This window comes from Triplophysa dalaica, chromosome 15, assembly GCF_015846415.1.
Source record: "Triplophysa dalaica isolate WHDGS20190420 chromosome 15, ASM1584641v1, whole genome shotgun sequence".
In the NCBI taxonomy this organism is placed as follows: Eukaryota; Metazoa; Chordata; class Actinopteri; order Cypriniformes; family Nemacheilidae; genus Triplophysa; species Triplophysa dalaica.
In genome coordinates, this window is record NC_079556.1 from 13,011,808 (window position 1) to 13,032,679 (window position 20,872).

The 20,872-nt window shown below is 36.8% G+C and overlaps 1 protein-coding gene across 1 annotated transcript; it reads right to left on the reverse strand.

Annotated features, from left to right (window-relative positions):
• Window positions 1-6,883: 6,883 nt before the first annotated feature.
• Window positions 6,884-20,768, reverse strand: LOC130437092 (doublecortin domain-containing protein 2). Its single transcript, XM_056768237.1, is given in 11 exon segments — window positions 6,884-7,736; window positions 7,914-8,042; window positions 8,124-8,224; window positions 11,578-11,686; window positions 16,203-16,257; window positions 16,878-17,027; window positions 17,160-17,291; window positions 17,544-17,620; window positions 19,490-19,538; window positions 19,869-20,082; window positions 20,085-20,768. Coding segments are annotated over 11 exon segments (1,185 nt in total). The 5' UTR covers window positions 20,155-20,768; the 3' UTR covers window positions 6,884-7,637.
• Window positions 20,769-20,872: the final 104 nt, after the last annotated feature.

Genomic DNA, 20,872 nt, shown 5'->3' on the forward strand with positions numbered 1-20,872 from the left:
AAGCACTGTCCTTCTAAAAGTGCCACATTTACATAGCTTTCTGCGAAGACAGTATTATTTAAGCCGAGAGCAGAGACGAATGACAATTATTTTGATTTATCTACACTATAAAATAACATTTAAAAAAAACTGTAATATTCTGGCAACTTTGCAATGTTCAGTGCTGAAGATTTTTTCACTGACTTTCATAAACACCTTAGACATTTCCAGGGATGAGAACCACTCGATATACCGTAGACATGTTGGTTTTACAGTCATAACCTCCCAACCTTAGAAAAAAGTTAATGCGATCAAAAACTAAGTGCTTGAAATAATTTATCAAAAGTTCCCACTAAAGACCTTTGCTTCTTAATTATTAATTCCCACAATTAGGCAACTTACTCTGGGCCGGGTGTGAGGCCATGATGCAATATTCATAGCGATGCATAATTATTCAATACATACTTCTCCACAGCGAGCTGGTCAAAATAAAGACATTTTTATTCGGTTTAAAACCTTGTTTCATCTAGATAGATGAAAGAATCGAGTGTCTTCAGGCCACAGAGATGTTCTATAAGGCAAACGTCAACATCAGTGGCACAGCAACAGGAATGCCTGCTATCAAAGTGCATGTAATAAAATAAAGGCCTACTTCAGAAAATAAATAAAATAACAAAATAAAATAAAATAAAATGATAGAAGAGTCTGTCAACAAGGGAAATAAGTAAGACGTTAGTTAGAGCAAGACTGAAGAGATGAACTATTCAGTGCTCTACTGTCTTGTGTGATAAATAATTCTTAAGGTTTTGGATTGTGCCTAAAGCAAAGTTTGGAACTGCAGTTACAACGGACTTACTGGAGAAGTTTGGCTTTGATTTTCAGATGCTTCAAAGCTTGATGTGTGTAGAGCAAACTGGCAATCATAACTAATGTGTTACCAAGCAACTGTATACTTCACAAAGCCTTTCATCAGCAACACTTGAGATCACATCCTAACTTCCTACGTAAAGTAAAGTAATAGTTAATACAAAGTTAAGAAATAAGAATTGAAATGCAACACAGATGTCTGCATACTCTTGAGTCAGAATCTCTCATAATACACACACACACGCACAGGCACACACACACACACACACAGTACAACTTGCTGAACAACTATTCAATTTTACATATACAGTACAGAAGTAGCTTTAGTCTTGACACACATTGTATAATATACAACTACACAAAAAGAGCTCAGTGTGTGCCCTGGTCCCATTCAAAATCTACAGGAAAACATGATGTTCTTTCACATCTGCCAGGAGTCTTCTGTTTCACTGGACAATGTAGGCCTGCCATGCATTTTGAGGTCTGGTATACATTAAACATTTTGATATTAAACAGGCAAGTCTTCCCCTTGAGGTTAAAATACTTTTGATTTTAGTTTAGCTTGAAGGTAAAACACAATTGTAAGTCATCTTAAATCTTTAAGAAATCTAACACTTAAGACATTTTACATAATCTGTAAGGATTTGACTTGAAAATAGACTCAAAATCGACATAACAGGAGGACTTTCTATTGTCAGCGTGTAATACAGAGCACGAAGAGTCTCCATACTGTTTTTACACTACCACAGTCGCAAACTCCCTATGAAAACACATGAATGACTTTATATCTCACAGTTATCACACAATAGATAAAGCCATTAAAAAAAATGAAAAATATGTAATTTGTTTTTAAGACTTAATTTACATAGAAAGAGGAAGTGGCATGCTGAGATGGTGTTTGGTGTCCATCAGATGCATGAAAATAATGTGGTTATATCTACCCAGGAGGCCGCGGCTGCATCCATTAAATCCATCGCTGCAGCCTATATAGGTTTGCCATGGACAAAGTGAATGAGACAAACTAACAGCCTCTCTATAACACTGGGCTTTAGAGACTGTTACAGTTGCATTGCTTACAACAGTTCCCTGGTGCACGGAACACATATCGAAGAACCAGATTTTAAGAAAAACAAACAAGGCTGAGTTTGTAAATGGGTTTTGTGCAATGTTACCCACTAAATCACAGAAAATTAACAAGATTTGCATTTCCTTAAGGAAACACAAATGCTTGCTAGGCAAAAGAATAAACAGTCAGAGCTGCCTTGCCATTTTAATGAGACTCACATACATTTTGATTTCAGGAATCAACACAGTCAGTGTGCAATGTGAAAGCAGCTGTAATGGGTTAAATATTGGCATGGAAGATAACAAATTTCAAAATTAAGTATGCAAATGGGTTTTAGACAGAAGACCAATAGAAATGCAGCATGCAAACATATTACAATGTCATTGACATGAAATAAGCTGTATTAAAAAGGACCAATAGCATATGCAGATCAATACGCAAGCGTTATAATAATCCTTCAGTCTTGCAAAACACTTTTTCTTTGTGAATATGTATTTTCTTTAGAATGAAAGAACACAAGACGGTCAATTTTATCAATAGAACTTTAAAACTTGTTGCAATGAACAGGTGCATTTAATAGGAACACTTCCAACATTTAAGAGATTTTTTAACTTTAATAGCGTCAGTGAAATGAGTGATGTCTAAGAAAGTACCTAGTGATCAAGACTCTGGTGAGAGCTGGAAAACACTGGTCCAATGGTTTCTTTAAAACTCTATTATGTACACTTGCATCCCAGGAATTTGAGCCACGGTCTTGTCAAGCATTTAGGAAAGTAACCTTTAAAAACGTAGAAGTGCGTGACCGTATTCCACACTGTTTTGAGGTCATTTCATCCCCCTTGGTCTCCTTGAAACATAAATCAGAATCTCATCCTTTGATCTAAAGTAATTACGTTTCAATGCAGTACGTTCCTCATTTAGTGAAGCTGTCGAGTTACGCCTTAAAATGATATATTAAAGTCAAGCTAATGTGACTTTTGAAGTAAAGAAATGCCCCTTTTTCTCTTCCATATAACACCATTTAAATGATAATCTATTTGAAAATAGTTCATTTAGAATGTTGAACAAATTGTTGTGTATATCTTTTGTTTGAATCGCATTTTAGGGAAATAAAGACAACTCATCTCAGTGTAGACTGTGAAGGGTGGTGTGTATTTTACTAGGGTTACCATATGTAGAATTTTTCCCAGACACGTCCTGGCCAGGATTTCGGGAGTGTCCATCGGAGGTCGCATTTGTCCACAGCGTAAGTCTTCTCTGTTTATTTTTTAAGAAGGAAATTGCAATGATTATACTTCTTAAGAGAAATTAAACATTTTACAATTTACATTTAACTTAACAAATGCAACCTCCGGAGGATACACCCGAAATCCTAAAAAAGGGCACGTGTGGTCACCCTCATTTTACAATATTTACAAATTGAATTATTTTATATTTTATGTGCTGAAGTTGTTAAAGTTAAAGGTGCAATGTGTGATATTAAAGAGGATCTATTTACAAAAATGCAATGAAATCAGTGGTGGAAAGTAACGAATTACAAATACTCAAATTACTGTAATTGAGTAGTTTTTTTCAGTAATAGTTAAAAACATTTTTACATTTTTAGTGCTGTAAAGTTACTTTACTGCACTATTTTTCCTTGCTTCTTTATTATGTTATATTTTCATGTGATTGGCTCAGGAGAATAATCAGTCCCGTCACTTGGCCCTGTCCACTCAAATCGCACATAGAAAACTTGCGTCACACAGATTTCAAGACATCTGACGCCAATTTACTTTAATCATGGAGGATGAATGTGTGCGGCAGGCAGGGCACCTATCAAACAGCAGTTTTGTGCACTTGAAAAACAATGTGGGAAAGGGACACAATACGAAGCCTCGTCTGAGATATGGAGAAATACTGAGTTCCTGTATCACTCCGTTCGCCAAGTTTCATTCAAACGGCTATATCATGAGATAAAATTGTACACCTCTTTTCAAAGTCTCTACATCAAGTGCTCTGCCTTTATATGTAAGTATGGAACATATGCAATTTGAGGTTGAGTAATTGATCAGCCAGCTCCTCTACAGATATGACATCCCAAAACAAAACATTTCGTAAATGCGTTTTCTCCTTCGGCAAAGAAACGACAACGTGATAAAAAATGTATCCAGCATCAGACACTATAGTGCCTCGAAAGGGAGGGGTGAGCAGTGGGCTGAGCCAACCTCACTACTAGATGCCACTAAATTTCACAAACTGGTCCTTTAAAGGAACAGTTTACCAAATATCTGACTTTTTCTTTCATGGAGCTCAAAAGGGAGATTTTCTGTCTTTCATATAATGAAAGTAGCTGGGAATCAAATGCTTTGTAGCTCCGAAAAGGATAAAATATCCTGATAAAACCATCAAAATCAACTTCACAAGCATCAGCAAGGTCACAAGACAATTTCTGTGAGGAAAAGACAAAACTTGAATTGTCTTGAAAATCCACCATTTACTTCCATTTTATGTAAAAGAACAGCTTTGACATTTTGGAATATATAAATCATTTACTGCTCTAAGAAAGAAACTTATTCAGATTTCTAGTTATATATAATACACATATATTGACACATGTATATTGAGTGAACTTTCCTTTTAAAAATGTCTCAACAGTAGATTGTTTCTGCCAAATGAGCTCGATATGGAGAAGCTGTGTTTTTTTAATCCATTCGGTGTCCCATGGAGAAAACCTGTGCATCTCCATCTGATTAATGACTTTCCACTTCCTAATACACAGTAATTGAATGGTCGACTGCAGAGGACCTGAGAGCTCGAAAGAGCTGCCTGCAGCCCGTGCTATAGTCTGAGGTTGATTATGGTTGACCTTGTGCGTAACTCACTTTGAGACTGTGTCTCTAAGATGAGGAACTGTAGCCAGAGAGCAAAGCAGAAGATAAATGAACAGATATTGTATTGACACGGCGAAAGGGGATCGATGATGTGATCAATATCCATTTGATTTTTATCACAAAACTCTGTGGAGGAGGAAGACCATTGATCAAACATGCCAAGACACATCGGCATATCTAACGATATTAATTAAGAAAAACTGCTTAGGTGACAGATTGCTGAATCAGTCAAAGTTGTTAAACTCCAAACAAACGATTGTTGCATTCAGATTTTCAGAATGGGTTTATGGTAATCCATGTATTATAGTAGTTGTCTTAACATGCAACATTAATCATTATTTGTACATAACTATAAACAAAATTAGTTCATTTTTTAGTTGTGCTATTAAGACGCTATAAAGACGTTTTGGAATAAGGCATTACAATTGTTCGTAATGTGTTTTATAATACATTAAATGTTGTTGTAAAGAATTGTGACCAAATAAAAAATGCAAAGTGTAACAATGAATTGATAAGTGTTATAATGTATTGACTTTTGATATAATTATTCATGAGACTTTACATTTACATTTATTATTTTGGCAGATGTCAACAATGCATTACAATGCATTATAATGTGCATTACAGGGCATTATTAATACATTAAAACTACTTTTCTAAGGAATTATTATTGTTACGCAAGTTTTTGCTGTCATGTAGTCATTGTCATGTGTGCCTTGGTAATGTATAAAAATGTATTTAAACAATTTTCTAAAGGTTTGTATGTGTTGACAATTAGTTACTGCATTAGCTAACATGATACTTCTAATGCATTTATTAAAGTTAGCACATGTTAACTTCACCATTTACTAATACATAATGTTAATTGTTATTAATGCATTTAATAATGTTAACAAATGCAACCTTATAGTAAAGTGTTACCAAATATTGCACAGTTTTAAAAAAAGTAATGAATGAAAATTCTGTCATCATTTACTCACTCTCACCCTCAAAAGAAGATATTTTGAAGAACGCTGGAAACTGGCACCCATTCACTTGCATTGATTTTGTGTCCATGCAATAGAAGTGTATGGGTGCTGGGGCTGTTCAGTGACCAACATATTTCAAAATATCTTCTTTTGTGTTCTTCAGAAAAAAGAAAGTCACAAGAGGGGAGTAAATGATGACAGAATTTTTCATTTTTGTGTGCGCTATCCCTTAAAAATATAAACAAATCTACTTAAACTCCAGCAGAACGGTTGAATGTTTAAGTAAATGTGAACCTTCGCAAACATCAATTCTTTCCAAATGCTTAATAAAATCCACTGTAAACAGTTTGGATGTTTAAATGACAGCTATGATGTTTTTATCTATGGGCCAGGGGTACATTGAGTCTTAAATTCTGTTAAGAAGAGTGTTTTAACTAAAACACTATCTTATAATTGAATCTGTTCATCAATAAAAAGGTACAACTCCAGCAGCACTGACGGGAGGCAATATAACTCAATGGCGATTCAGCGATGAGGTAATATTTATTTTGAAGTATGACTCATATTTAGTGAAGGAAGTGTTTTAAAAAGCTTTCCAATATATCAAGCTTTTAAAAACCTTTGTCATGTTACATGCTTTTACACATCGGATGGTTTTATGGATATAAGCACTTGCTGATTTCTCAGCAAGGCTGCATTTTTACATCATGATTGTGCTTTATATGGGAATTGCTTATTTACTTACTTACATAAAGAAACCCCGGAATCGCCGAACAGGTCCTAGAAAAATCTATATTGTTATGCTCTATTCTATTGTGATTGTCTAACAAAGCCCAGTCGATGACATTTAAAAAAATATCTACACAGAGATGGCAGATTAGAACCATTACCTCAGAATGAAATGCATGGGTAGACTCATAATAACTTGTTATCAGAAAATATCTACAGCATAATATACGTTACCGTCAGCATCCTGTGAAATATAGGGTCATAACCGCACATTATGATGCTGGATAATAAACACAGTCGGACAGGAAAAGAACAGTGTGCCACTGCTGTGTACAACTGGGAATACAAGCTTTCAACATGAGAATATTTATTGGACGTTGTTGAGTGCTGGGGAACACGGTTAATGGTTAACGTTACTCAGTCCTTCTATGCAAGTCCTGCAAGATTAGCACTTCCGCGTCTTTAGTACCGAGACCACGAAAAGTCGTAAAAACAGCCCCCTGGCCCGCTCTTGTAAATCAAATTGTGTTTTGAGAGGTGCTGATGATTCTGCCAATTAACCAAGGTTGGACTGGTGAAAATTACCACTCTCTATTACACACGTTCCATTCCCGAGATCTATAGCACCCTCTGATTTGGCAATCTCCATACATGACTAAATGTGATAAGAAATGAATTATACTATTGATGAGGTCCTTAACAAGGTAATAACCGCACTCCCCAGTCAATAATTATTACGATAAGAATATCTTTATTACAGAAATGCAGACTACAGCAAAAATCACACCGCCAAAACAATACCCGGTGGTGTAATTGCCTTTGTCTGGAATTATAGTTTTCATTAAACGGAATGCTGCGTGTTATTGATTGTTTAAATAAGACTCGATATCTTCCGGTTTCCAAGCCCTGTGAAATTGCACGGCATTGTAATATTCCAAACCGCCGTTGTGCGCCTTCATCAACGTTATGAGATTCCCGCCATAGCGAGTCGAAGACTATTGGACCACAATAAGTGCTGTATCTAAATTGACAAATTTTCTGGGGTTGGATCACAGGCAAATAAAGCAGAGTGTCAAATCATTCCTCATGACCACATCCATTGTGAAGAACGACTTGTGATTTATCATATGACATCACAATCACATGTTGAGAGCTTTATACCGCTGGTTGTGGTTGAGCTAATGTCTGGTCTCCATGACTGTTGAGTTGGGACGCTCCTTCTGATTCATTTATATGAGATGCGTACTCTGAGATCTGTTGACAGGGATTTTTAGGTTAGAACTTAAAGGAATAGTTCACAGAAAATGGTCCGCATTGACTTGACCATAGTCATTTTTATTCATATAATGTAAAGTCAATGGGGACCATTTTTTGGGTGAAATATTCCAGTCACATCCTGGCGGGTATTAGGGTGCAAGCAGATTCTTTCACCTCTTGACTTCTGGAAGGGGGTGATCTTGCATTCGGAAGGTTGCAGTCTTTTTCAGAGTTGTCACCACCACTTTCTTGTTGGGTGTCTTTGTGGAGGGACTGCTCCTCCTCAATCTCTTTAACATCCATCTGTAAAAGAAGAAAATATTGGTTTATTGTAAATGGTTTTGATATACTGAACTTGTAAAAAACTTTTTGATTGATCTTCACCTGTTCAATAGGAAGATCCACCTTCATAGTTTTATCTTCCAGGACCTCAGAGGCTGTTACTGTCTCGTTTCTTTTGATAGTGGCTTTGAAGATACTTTTATCTGAAGAGAGTATGTTAAATGTTGATGCTCGGTCAAAAAAATGAAGAGAACATTTAGTAGGTTGTGATTTCAAAACAGCATCCACCTAATTGTTGCTTTCATTCCGAAACCTCAGATGTCTGAATTAGTTTTTTAAGGAAATGGAAAAACAGTACTTTTACGATGATTAAATCACTTTTTAATACTTTTATATGGTTAGATATTTGCAAAACGTAAAGGGTGACTAATAATAAATATATATGGCAAATAAAGTCATTTATATGAAGATAAGGTTTCAGAAGGAGAGCAGGGGTTGAATAAAATTGCTTTTTCTATGCTATTAATAGAACTCTAGTCTCTATCTCACAGGAGTTTTTAGCATTTTCTAGTACTTGCTCATGTAAACCTGGTAAAACACAATCAACACAAGATGACACTGTACCGTAAATGGACAGGCCCTTTGTTACGACAAACTACAAATCAATTAATGTCAGTTACAAAACATTCAATACTGTATATTTTCTCAACCGTAGACAAAGAAGGAACCTGCCTGAAGATGGAACATCTTGTTTTCGCACACCAGACATATAAGCATTAAAGTGATAAACACTCTTCAGAATTACCCTGAACATTTCACATCAAATCAAGTCTGCCTTTACAAAGCGTTTAATGGGCTTTCTTGATCCTGAGATGATAACTGTTGCAGTTGGTGGTTTTGACATTTAAAGAAAAGATAATCTCCACAAATGATAGGCTGACAGCAGAGGTACTTCTCCTCCAACAGGTGATGTGATTGGCTGTTGCAGTCAAGACATGTTTTATTATCCCCGGCACCAATTGATGTAGTTAAAATGAGGTTTCTTGTTTTATTTTTTCAGCTTCTGCCATTAGGGATGCCACTATGCGAATCTTCTACCACACGGGACATGATCAAGTGTCCTGAGTAGATATGAGCCTTCATCGAGGGGCTTTTATAAGCATGGCTGCAGACAGACCGTCCAACGCTAATGTGAGCGAGGGGAAACTCAACTCCATCAAAAGGACTGCTGGCTTGGCTCTTATGTGTAAAGTGGTGGCAGCTCTGGAGCGACTGCAATTACTCATTGAATGACCTCATGGCATGTAAAAGATACAATGCACTGATAGGTGATGCTCAGTTTGAACTGTGTACAGAAGCATCATGTCCATTCTCACGTGTCTGTTCAGCATTTTAAGAGGATGACAGCATAAATATACATTTACACCAAACAGAAGATAACACAGAATACATGGTATATACAATATGAGTATAAAATACAGTAGCTAAAAACAAACAAATAAACAGCAACATTTAACAAAGACATTCTTTATGTACAGTATTTTGCTGAAAAGTTGTTAGCATTGCTGTTTTAAACACAACCTTTAGATTTGTTGACTTTTTCTTGTTTGTAATACAAATATATACAAATTCTCGAACCAAGATACATTATTTGGAAGCAAAATGACCTAAGATGAATTTGTTTGTGGGAAAAAATAGGTTTAGGCTTAAAACAAGCAAAAATATGTGCCTATCAATTCAATTCAAGTTCATTTATATAGAGCTTTTCACAATGTGCATTGTTCCAAAGCAGCTTTACAGGAGCAAATAAGAAAATAAAACACAAAAGTAAAACACAGCACAGGGCATGTTTTTTATAGGACAAGCAAGATCATTCTAATAAATAATATCTAATAAATAAAGGCATTCTCCCGGTGAGCATGCCAACACTGCCCTGCTATGGCGAGGAATCCAAACTCTAATGATTGATTAATGGAGAATTTTTTTTGGGGAGAAACCAGGCTCAGCCGGGAGGTCCAGATCCCCTCTAACGTGTCATAGCTGCACTCAGTGACCCCGACCAAAAGCCACCGAGCAAACATCCACGAAGAAGAGGGAGAGCCCACCACCCACAACCCAGGAAGTCCCACTTGGCTAAACCGTGCATGTCCAACCCGGTCCCACTTCACGATCATCGCCAGAAAACAGAAGAACAACCAGGGAAAATAGTAATGGCATAATATAGCTTTATTCCTCTGCTGTCCGACATCGACTACCAAACAAGACCAAACCAGCCCCACACAGCCCCAACAAAAAAATCCCTCCCACCACAACCAACGAGTCCCCCCCACTCCCCACAAACAAAGAATGCAGCTATTACTTTAAACTGCTGGCATGTGATGTAAGTTTAGCATTAAATTCCAAGTATCGTAACTTTAGCATTAATATGACAAGTAGTCCGTCTTGCCTATGGGGTAAGGCAAATAAAGTTAAACAAAATATAAAAATTAAAAAAAGTTTTACCTAAAATTTTATTTCCTCTAGATATTTGAATTGACAAACAATACACAAATACTAAGTAGGAAATTCAGTTGTTGTAGTGTATCTGCTTTCCAGGAAAACAGAACAAATATTGGTGACTTGTGCGCTCCACAGATTTTTTGTCCAATCAAATGCTCATATTTTAGTTTACACTGTAATTAATATTACGTCAATATTTGACTCACTGAAGGGCTGCCACTGGTGAGCCCTCAAAATTAAATGAATAAAAAACTAAAAAATGCTTTATTGCACTCCTGACAGTGTAGGAATATATTATGCGAGACAGGCACCACATGCTATCAACAAAGAAACAAAGGCAGCAAGTTAAACTAAAGTTAGGATTAGAGTTTCTACAGGAACAGAAGTGCATGAGAGAACGATTTGACAGAGGAAAAAGAACAGAAAACAATACTGAGAAAAGCAGAGAAGAAGATAGAATGATTCCTCATGAATAACTTATGAACGTTTTGATTACCTATCAGGAAAAAAATGGAAGCATTTTGTTTTCTCTAGCACAGCTAACACAGAGTTTGCATACATTTGAAACAAAACAGCTTGATTGAGTTTATCTATGATTTAAAGCCCTCCACAGCGTTTGAAGCCACGCTGAGCTTTAATATTCCTCTCACAGGACTGCATTCTATCCAAGAATGAGAGCATATTTCCCTAATGTAGGTGGGCTTTAGAGAACAGCCTGTCAATTCGAAGCAATTTCTAGCACACACCCGTGCCCGCTGTATTGCACTGTGCACATGCAAGAGTACAAGATACTCTTGCATGTTTTTTCTGCCCTCTCGTTCCTTTAATCATAACTGCTTCAAAATCACACAAACAAGACGATTTATAAGAAAAAATTGAAAGAAGATCTAAAGAAAATATAAGAACCAGAATACCAAAGAATGAGAATGAGAATTGAGACAGTTGCCCATTGGCGATTATGTAAAATGCCTTTATCTGTTGAAGCGACAGAATTGAAATGCATAAACCCCAGGGAGATAGAAGGAAAGTTATTGTGTCATCATTTTGATACACTTACCCACTGTACTGAGGAGGTTTGGGATTTCCGAGGCCTGCCTGGGCGGTTTGGTTTGGTCCGTTTTGGCATAAAAAACGGAGTCACCGGTGTCCACTCCTGGTTTCGAGAGCTACCATGTTTGAAAGAAAGCAATCTTCAAATAAAGACAATACATGGCTTTGATTCGATCTGATGCTTAAAGTGTGCCTCCAATCCGCTTATAACAAGAAACAACTGTGTTTCGAGCACAGCTCGCTCTTCCTGTTTCACTCTTTTTCACATTTTCCATTGACCTCAATTTTTCATGAGCTGATATGCTTTGTAGCTCCCCAGCGACCGGCACAGTATTGAATTCATCTGGTTCCAATACATCCCATGCACAACCTATCAATCACCAGAGAGCACAGCGAACTAATCATTTATTGATGAAACACGGCAGCCATGAATTTCTAACTGCAATAGTCTTATTTATCAAGCCAGATCAAACAATGAGGATCCAAACAAGCTTTAAAAAAGAGAGGCGAAGAGAATAACTTATTCTCAGGCAGACAGTTATTGATGAAAAAAGTCAGTGCTCTGGGGACTGAGAGAGAGAGAGAGAGATAGTGAGAGAGAGAGAGAGAGAGAGAGAGAAAAGAGAGAGTAAGACGAGTTCAGAGTGATGCTTTGACAGCAGGATGCATGTCTGAATTAATACTCCCACAAAAGGTAATTTTCTTCAAGCAACCCGTGTACACCTACCGTTGGGAGCAAGGTGAGCCATTTCTGGCACGGGGAGGAAAAGAAAAGGCTTAATGCATTTTTCTCCATTTCTTGCCACTGTTAGTTGGCTCCATAGAGAGGCAGCTTGGGGGTACTTCACTGATCTCAGCCTTCCACTGGTACACACTTCGGGCAGTGGTGTTTGCTAGCACACTAACATGGGGTCTGGGGAATTAGCTTTTCGAAAAGCAAACTCTGCCTGACATTGCTTTGAATTTGAACAGCCGTCGCTGGGCAAAGGAGGGCCATAAAAAACAACATTACCGGCAAAAGTTCGACTGGCACATTCAATTCAGTCTGTGAAAATTCAAATCCAATTCTTCAAATGTTTAAAACTTGGAGGATGAATGAGAATTGACAATCTGACTCCCTCAAATTTGCACACCAGGCTGGAAAATTAAGAATGGAAGATGATGTTGAGCAAAATAAAACCAAGTGAGTTTATAAATAGTTCAAGATTGATTTTCATCTAAACACAGCATTAGCCAGAATAGCTTTGGACCGCTCACTGACCATTTAATAAACATTGCACACAAAACTGCCTTAAAGAAAATATTTTAAATATAAACAATCTTTCTGAATTCGCCGTGTCCATCATCTTAGTAAACAAATTCATGTGCATTGCGGTACCCACAGGGAAACTTTTAAAGCGACATTATTTACAACACTGGTAACACACAATGCGCTTCCCAACCATAGCGGAGCAATGGGCCAAAGTTCTAAAGTGTTAGCAAAAGAGTTTCGCAAGAAAAAACCTCCAATAGTAGTCAAACATTATGCCATCAACCAAAAATCTGGTTGCCCAGGACTAATTTTCATAATACCCATGCATTTGAAGGTGGAAAATCTGAAGTCAGAATTGTAACGACCCATGATTCACCTAAAAATGCTGGGTTACTGCCGTAATACGCTTTCCTGTAGCTCAGTGGTACGAGCATTGCATTAACAACGCAAGGTTGTGGGTTTAATCCCAGGGCATTGCAAATACCTATGTAAAATGTGTTGGATAAAAGCGTCTGCCAAATGCCTAAATGTAAATGTAATAAATTAACTGCAAAAGTGTTGGTGGTCTTATTTTTCTGATGTTTGATTGAAATCTATGTTAAAATTTTATATTTCATAAAATGCCACAAAATCGGTTGTCCCTGGACCATCTTGGGGGCCCCCAGTTTGAGAACCACTGCAATACACTTACTGAAGCATGGAACAGTAAGCTGGGGGAGGGTAACATCATTCAAGACTGATGTGATAACGGAGAACCCCTGCTGTATCATTGAACCACTCCCCCTGTCTGGGCAGAACAAGCCTGACAGAGAGCAGCTGGATGGTTGTCTCTACCAAATCCCTCGAGAAACTCACCTCCAAAACAAAAAGCCACCCTGGAGAAAACACAGGTCTGACACAAGTGAGTCAAAGGAGATATGAGAGGACAGCTTCGCCTTGCAGTTCAATGGCATGGGTCTGGTAGGGATTCACTTTCCCCTGATGACTGCTTCTGGATGTCACACACATAGATGTGTTGCCCCTAGTACAGGGGGCGGTGTTCATCTCTGTCACTGCTGCACTTTTCCACTCATCTCAACTTGCTAACACCTCACTAAACATCTGTTTCACCATTGGCAAAATACACACCAAATGCTGTGTAACTGCTTTCATCTGCCTGTGCGCTAGCTGCCAAGCGCTGCTGGCCCATTGAGATTTTTAGTAATATACAGTAATGCCCTATGTGTGGGTAAAACGATAATAAAATATAGGGTTAAACACGCTGTATTGACTGCTTGGGGAAGAGGAGACAGGTTCTTACTTGATTCAATTTCATTTTCAAAATGTTTACGTACTAATGTAGTATGACATCATTGGGTATTGTAAGCGGCCGGGCAGAGAGAAGAAAATGGATCTGATAGTGGTGGTGGAGGAAGGCCAAAGCTGAGTCTTTGTCTCCCTCAGCTGGTAAGAAGTGGATCTCTAGAAAGGAATCAACTAAGAAGAGTTTCATCGTTTTTTAAAGAATGCACAGAACCTAAATTCCAATATAAATGTAATTATGGAAATCACGTTATCAAATCGTTTTAAAGGAACAGTTCACCTTCAGAATGAAAGATCTGTCATCATTTACTCACCCTGTTGTCATTTTAAACCTTTCATCTGCAAAACACAAAAGATATTTTGAAAAATGTTGGTAACCAAAAACCGTCCATCCCCATTGAGTTTTAATGAATGGACACAAAATCAATGCACGTCAATGGGGACCAAGGGTTTCCTGTTCCCAATATTTTCCAAAATATCTTTTGTGTTCTGCAGAAGAAAGAAAGTAAGACAGGTTTGAACTGAAAAGAGGGCGTGTAGATAATGACCATTTTCTTACTTTGAGGGTGAACCATCCCTATACAAAATAAGTAATACTATGTATAGCAATAAAAATGTGCCACAAATGTTGTGACTTAAGACACTAAAAGTTTGGCCACAACTATTTAGTTTTATTAATAATAATAGGATTATTCTTATTATATGTGAAAAAATGTAACATAGGCAGAAGTGTGCAGTAAGATAATCAAAATGATTAAATTTAAATTGTAAAAAATACAGTAAATATTAAATTACAGTTCTCTTTCCTTTTCTAAAAACAGCCACCTTTACTTAAATTATATTTCTGTACTCTTTGGTTTAGATTGTGAGGGTTTTATATGTAAAATTTAATTTTTTATTCTAAAATATAGACTAATTTCAATCATTTAATCTCGAGTCTTCTATAAATCCTGACTTGAAGAGCATTAAAAACAATCATAATTTCAGTCAAATGCATCCAAATCTTTGGCTTGTGTATACATGAAACTCTGAATTAGTGATATTCTGAGGGGGGAAACAAATATGTGTTTTCTTTATTTTCTTTCAAACAAATGTAGATTACAAGGATATGTAAACAGATTACGGAACTACACCTTGGAATTGAATGAGTCTTTGATGAGACTTTGATTGCTATTCCATCTTCATTCTATCAAAGATAATTGGGCACTTTCTTCAAATTATTTCCTCTCCTCAATGAAGCTGATGAAGCATGAGAAATCAATTAGAGAACAACACTCATGGAGCAACCACAAGAGCTTTCCCTACCAACATCAACAGGCAAATGTGAAGCCGTCATTTCTCTTATTTACAATAGCCAGATGTCTCAAACTTCACTTCGGAGAGCTCTCAGTCCCAGTCCACTAAGTGCATTATTTTCCCCATCACTTATTTGCCAGGTCTAGGTTTATTAAAGTCTGGCCCGTCCCAAAGCATCGGGCAAAAACTCACAATATCACAAAACAATTTATCCTCATTCTGTAGGTACAGGGGAGTGTATTTGACGCCTTCCCCTGGTGAGGGAGTTCGGCTCTCACTTGATCGAGTAACACAAACTCTGAACACTGAGACAGTTTGAAAAAGGAGAGGTGAGGGGAACTCAATAGCTTCTATAGACAGTGATTGATGAGGTGAAGCTGGCTACTCCCAGCTCACACTACCACACATCAGCCTGATTGGACATATTGAGATTCTGTGACGGTAACATTTTTCTCAACTATCTGATCTTTAACACTAATGAACACTACAGAGTTTATATCTGGCCCAAATGGATCTTTTCTCACTATGTTTGTGCGGAGGGGAAAGAGCTGAGCGATGATCAAGATAGGTGTCTTGTAAAAAGTGAGTTCAGTGCTTTGCTACGTTTTTAATGTATTTTTCAAAGGACAATTCAAGATGGCAAGGTTCATCCCACAATGCCAAATCTTTATCATAGCGACAAAATTAAAATAATTTTTCGAATATATTTACATTTTATGATCACACTCATGCAATTGAAAATATCCTGATTTTTTATCTATTAAATAAACAATATCCCTTACCGGCTTTCCATCTTGCTTTTCTCTTTTTAGGGCTGGAAGAATGCCACTGCTGATCCTAGAGCAAGAAAATATATATATTACCTTAAACAAAAAAAATATATAGAGAAAAAAAAAGTAGTTAATGCAAAAGTTTCTTAATGCAAAATGTTAATTCTGCTTTTGACCATATTTGACCTCAGTAACACACATTGAAAAGACACACATATATTAACACACACATATATATATAATTGAGTATCATATATTGAGTAGTGATCATGATTGAGTAGACACTTGAAGAAACATACAATTTATAAAAATTTCTGCCAGCTGGGACAGCAGGAAATACTATAAATATTTTTTTTCACGTAAAGTTACATGTTTTCATGTTTTTATTGTCTTCTTCTGTGAATTGAGTTACAATTTGAATTTTTACTAAAATAAGTTAAAAAAAAATGTGTGAAATTACAGTTAAATATGTAAAGTTATGTTTTTGAATTATGTAGGAATGGAATTTTGTAGAAATGGTCATGATTGTAAGTTCCATGCTATACCAGTTGTACTTCCCAGATGTTTGGAACATCATGAGGGAGATAACTGAATTTTCATTTTTGTTAAGTAAATTATTAAGTACAAGAAAATAACTTAATATGTTTGTGTTTTATTACAACTATCTTGTTCTAAAATCTTTCTTACGCATCAGTGAGGTCGTGGATTACTCCTTTGCTCGGAACCAGCTGATAATACGGCAAATGCCGGAACCTCTCGACACCCACAGCGACATAATAATGACTGTTCTGCAGCTCATATCCTCCATGTAAAGGTTTTCCATTCAGCATGCACAATCTGAAAAAAACAAGACTTTGGATTGTTGGAAGTTCAGCATTGCTGACAAAATCAAGGCAGATTTGAATCTTTTAGCGACAAAGGGGAGGAGCAAAAACGAGGCCCCAACATGTTTATGAATATAGCACATACCTGTGAACAGCTCCTGTCCGAAGGTGAACTTTCTCAGTCACCATGGTCAAGACATTTTCCCAGCTTGCCAGCGTGTGTTTTGGAATCAGCACGCGGGCTGGAGGAACCAAGATATCTCCATTGGTAAAAACACTAAAAAATACAATCAGATTTGCCTCTTAGAAACGCGCACTTCCATATATTCTGTTAATAGAAAAGACAATATCCACTGAAAATTAAAAGTATGTGAATAAATTAGACTCAAATAATTAAATAATTCAGAGAACAAAGGTGTGATTCTACACCATTACACAGTATAGCTTGGCTTAAAGAATTAGACATTGCCATAGCCTGAAGGCCCATCATTGAAGAATTCCAATAGGGACACATTAAAACAGGACTCACTTGATGGTGCACGGCTCATTACTGATTCTCTTCCAGCGAGCTGGGACAATTATTCTGCTGTGAACTACAGGTCGAATCTGCAGTCAAGACAAAACGAAAAGGACCCCGCTGAGCATAAATGACAATAAGTGTTCCGCTGCTCATTTATGGCACACATTTGGAACTCCTCAATCAGATTTTTTAAATACAATGTTGGTTGTTATTGTGCTGATGGAAACAAGAATCTACAAGGGTGACAAAGAGTGCCATAACTTCACACAAAGCAAGTGTAAGTGCACATTCTTATAATCAGTGCTCCACTTGTCTCTGGGGGTCAGGGAAAGGTTGTAAAAACAAATGATAGCATCAAAAGAATTTTTTGATTCCTGGTTTCGATGGCATTTTGGTACTATATGCACTTATACACCACATGCGCTCGTTCCTGTTTCTGAAAATATATCTTCCTGCGGAACTGTAATTAAACACACCTGAATCAGTTAGAGGTAAGATCTTTGGGTAAGCATGACAAATGACATGCAGTGTCAGAGAACAGTAAGAGCTAGACTTTTCAGGAAGGTGAATACAGCAGGAGCGATCTACCCTGTGCAATGCTTCTATCATTATCTGAGAACTGAATTCTGAACAACATTAGTTACAGTCACAATATTTGTAAGGGGGAATAAAAGCATATCATCCATTTAAAAAAAAAAATAGTTGAAACATTGACAAAAGGAACAGATTACAGAAAATGATATACCGGAATTTCGATGTCCAAATCAGAAATATTTCAATTAATTCACCCTTAATGACTAACCCTCTGTCTGTTGATGATTTTTTTTCTTCTGCAAAACACAAAAGAAAATATTTTGAAGAATGTCTGTAACTATGTTACATGGACCCCATTGACATCTATTTTATGGACACAATACCACTGAAACATTTATCACAAAATATTTAGTTTTCGACAGAAGAAAGAGAATTTATGTTTTTGGATTAACAATTTTTGGATCACTTCAGTGTGTAAGATATGGCGGATCTAATGACATAAATGTAATGTGATATACATAACTGTCTTCAGAGGTGTATAAAGACCTTATGTAATGAAGCGCTTTTATTACCTTAGAATGAAGGTCATTAATGTTTTTACGGCTCTTAAACGGACAAACTGCTCTAAAAGCACATCACGTTAATACGTAATCTCATTCGGGAAAGAAGCGAAAATGTGACTACATCTTAGTTCTGTGTCAGCCACCATAGGGCTTTGAAAGGGAGGGGTGAGCCATTGATTGAAATTCGCAATGTGTCCACTAGATGTCGTTTAATTTCCTTACACTGGACCTTTAGCCAACAGGAAAATATTGCCAAATCATCTCGATTCAAGTAATACACAACTTATCTAAATAATATTGATGGGGAATAATAGCATGGAAAGTTATTTCGACCAGCTGTGAAATTATCATTTTAGTTTGTGAAGATTGATAACTTATTTTTCTAAAATGTATCCTTAAGGATCTTCAACAAAGGCAGCTATTCAAGACCACACTGTGAACGCAAAACATTAACAATACAATAAACACTTATAACCAAACAGAACAGTATGTATTCAGAGCATCTCCAATACAGCACAAAACATACAGTTAAATCAATACACATGTTCACATCATGTTTTTCAGCCATAATTAAACAGGGGGGTTGAAATCAGTCCACATCCGCACTCTTTGGAAGCCACGGAGTCATTTATTGAAAAATGTAGGATGAGAAACAGCACTTATCTCTCATGTTGTGTAATCAAACATATTATGATTATTTGCCTGGAATATTATTTCCGTTGACACAAAGACTTTAACAAGACAACAAATAATCCTGTTTCATCAAGTTAAACTTTGAATATTCAATACCAACTAGGAGATATAATTGAGTGCAATCATTGTTTTGCATTGTTGTCTATTAAACACAATCAATCTTACCAGTTCACTCTTCTTTTTTTGAGGTTTCTGTATTGTTATGTGATGATAGCTGTGAAATAGAAAAAGAATGCACACTTTAATATCAGTCAACAACACATCAAGAACTCATTCTAACACAAATCATTGTGTTGTCAAATTGAACAATTCACTGGACATTCTCTGTTAACATCTCATTATATTCATATTAGCCCATAAGATGGTATTTAAAATCATGTTGAGTAATAGAGCTTCTATCTTTCTTCCAAGTCAAACACATTTAGTAGGTCAGTTGGCTGCCCTGGATAAAAGTAGTCAATTAAAACAACAACACATCAGTTAAGTGTGTTCACGTCCCTGTAATTAAACAGCATAGTTATAACCATCATATGAACGAACTTACTCCAGTTTTTTTAGCTTCTCTGCACCGGCTGCCACATATATCTCTCCATGAACGAGCTGCTCCAGATCTTCAACCCTATGACCATTATCAGGGGTGTAAATATTTCGCACTGCTCCAAAGGGGGCCGTGAGACCTCGCGTGACAGTGTTCAAAAAGCTGTCAAAAGTTGAGGATTGACGTTGATTGATGACAAACCTCCGGCCCGGATAAAAACATCTCCGTTTCGGAATATAACGACGGTTTTGGTTGATGTGGGTTGTGAAGCAGACGCCCGACCGATAGACATTGTAAGATTAAAAAATAAATAAATAAAGATAAAGAGATGCTGGCAAGTTCCAAAAACCGAAAATATACTATATTTACAAACAAACGACAGTAAAAGTTAAAGACGGTAAGCTCATCCGTACACAGGCGGTAGTGAGATGCTGTTTAGATAAGTTTCCATAGAAACGGAGTAAAAATGCACGGAGTCGAAAAAATGGCACTCTTAAATACTCCCTGTCGACGAACATCAATTGTTTAAAGGTGTTAACGAGAATTTCTCCTGCTTTTTTTACTTTGTTGTCTAGTTTGTTGCAGGCCTGGTTTATTCTGATCAGAAGTAACGGGAGCGTCACAGGTTCCCAATTAGGTTAGACAAGCGGCAAACAACAGATTAAATTTTAATTAGTGTATTAATTACTCATGTGCTAGACACCGTGTTGTATGCATGCTTTCACAAATATTAGTTTCATATGGTGTCAACCTGATTTATCTTCTTTCCCGGTGGTTTTATTCGTCGCCTATATAAAAATGTAATGCCAAGCTAAAATAGCCTAATCCTGAATATTTTTGGTCACTTGTAAAAGAGCACACGTGTCTGCCTGGTTTGTCTTACATGCGTAGGATCAGTTTACACAAGCAAGATTCTTGATTACCTTGTAAAGTTCAGTCTATGGGCCTTTTATGAAATTGAAGCACGCCGTTCGTCTTTAAAGATTTATGAAAAAAAATGTAACACGCGT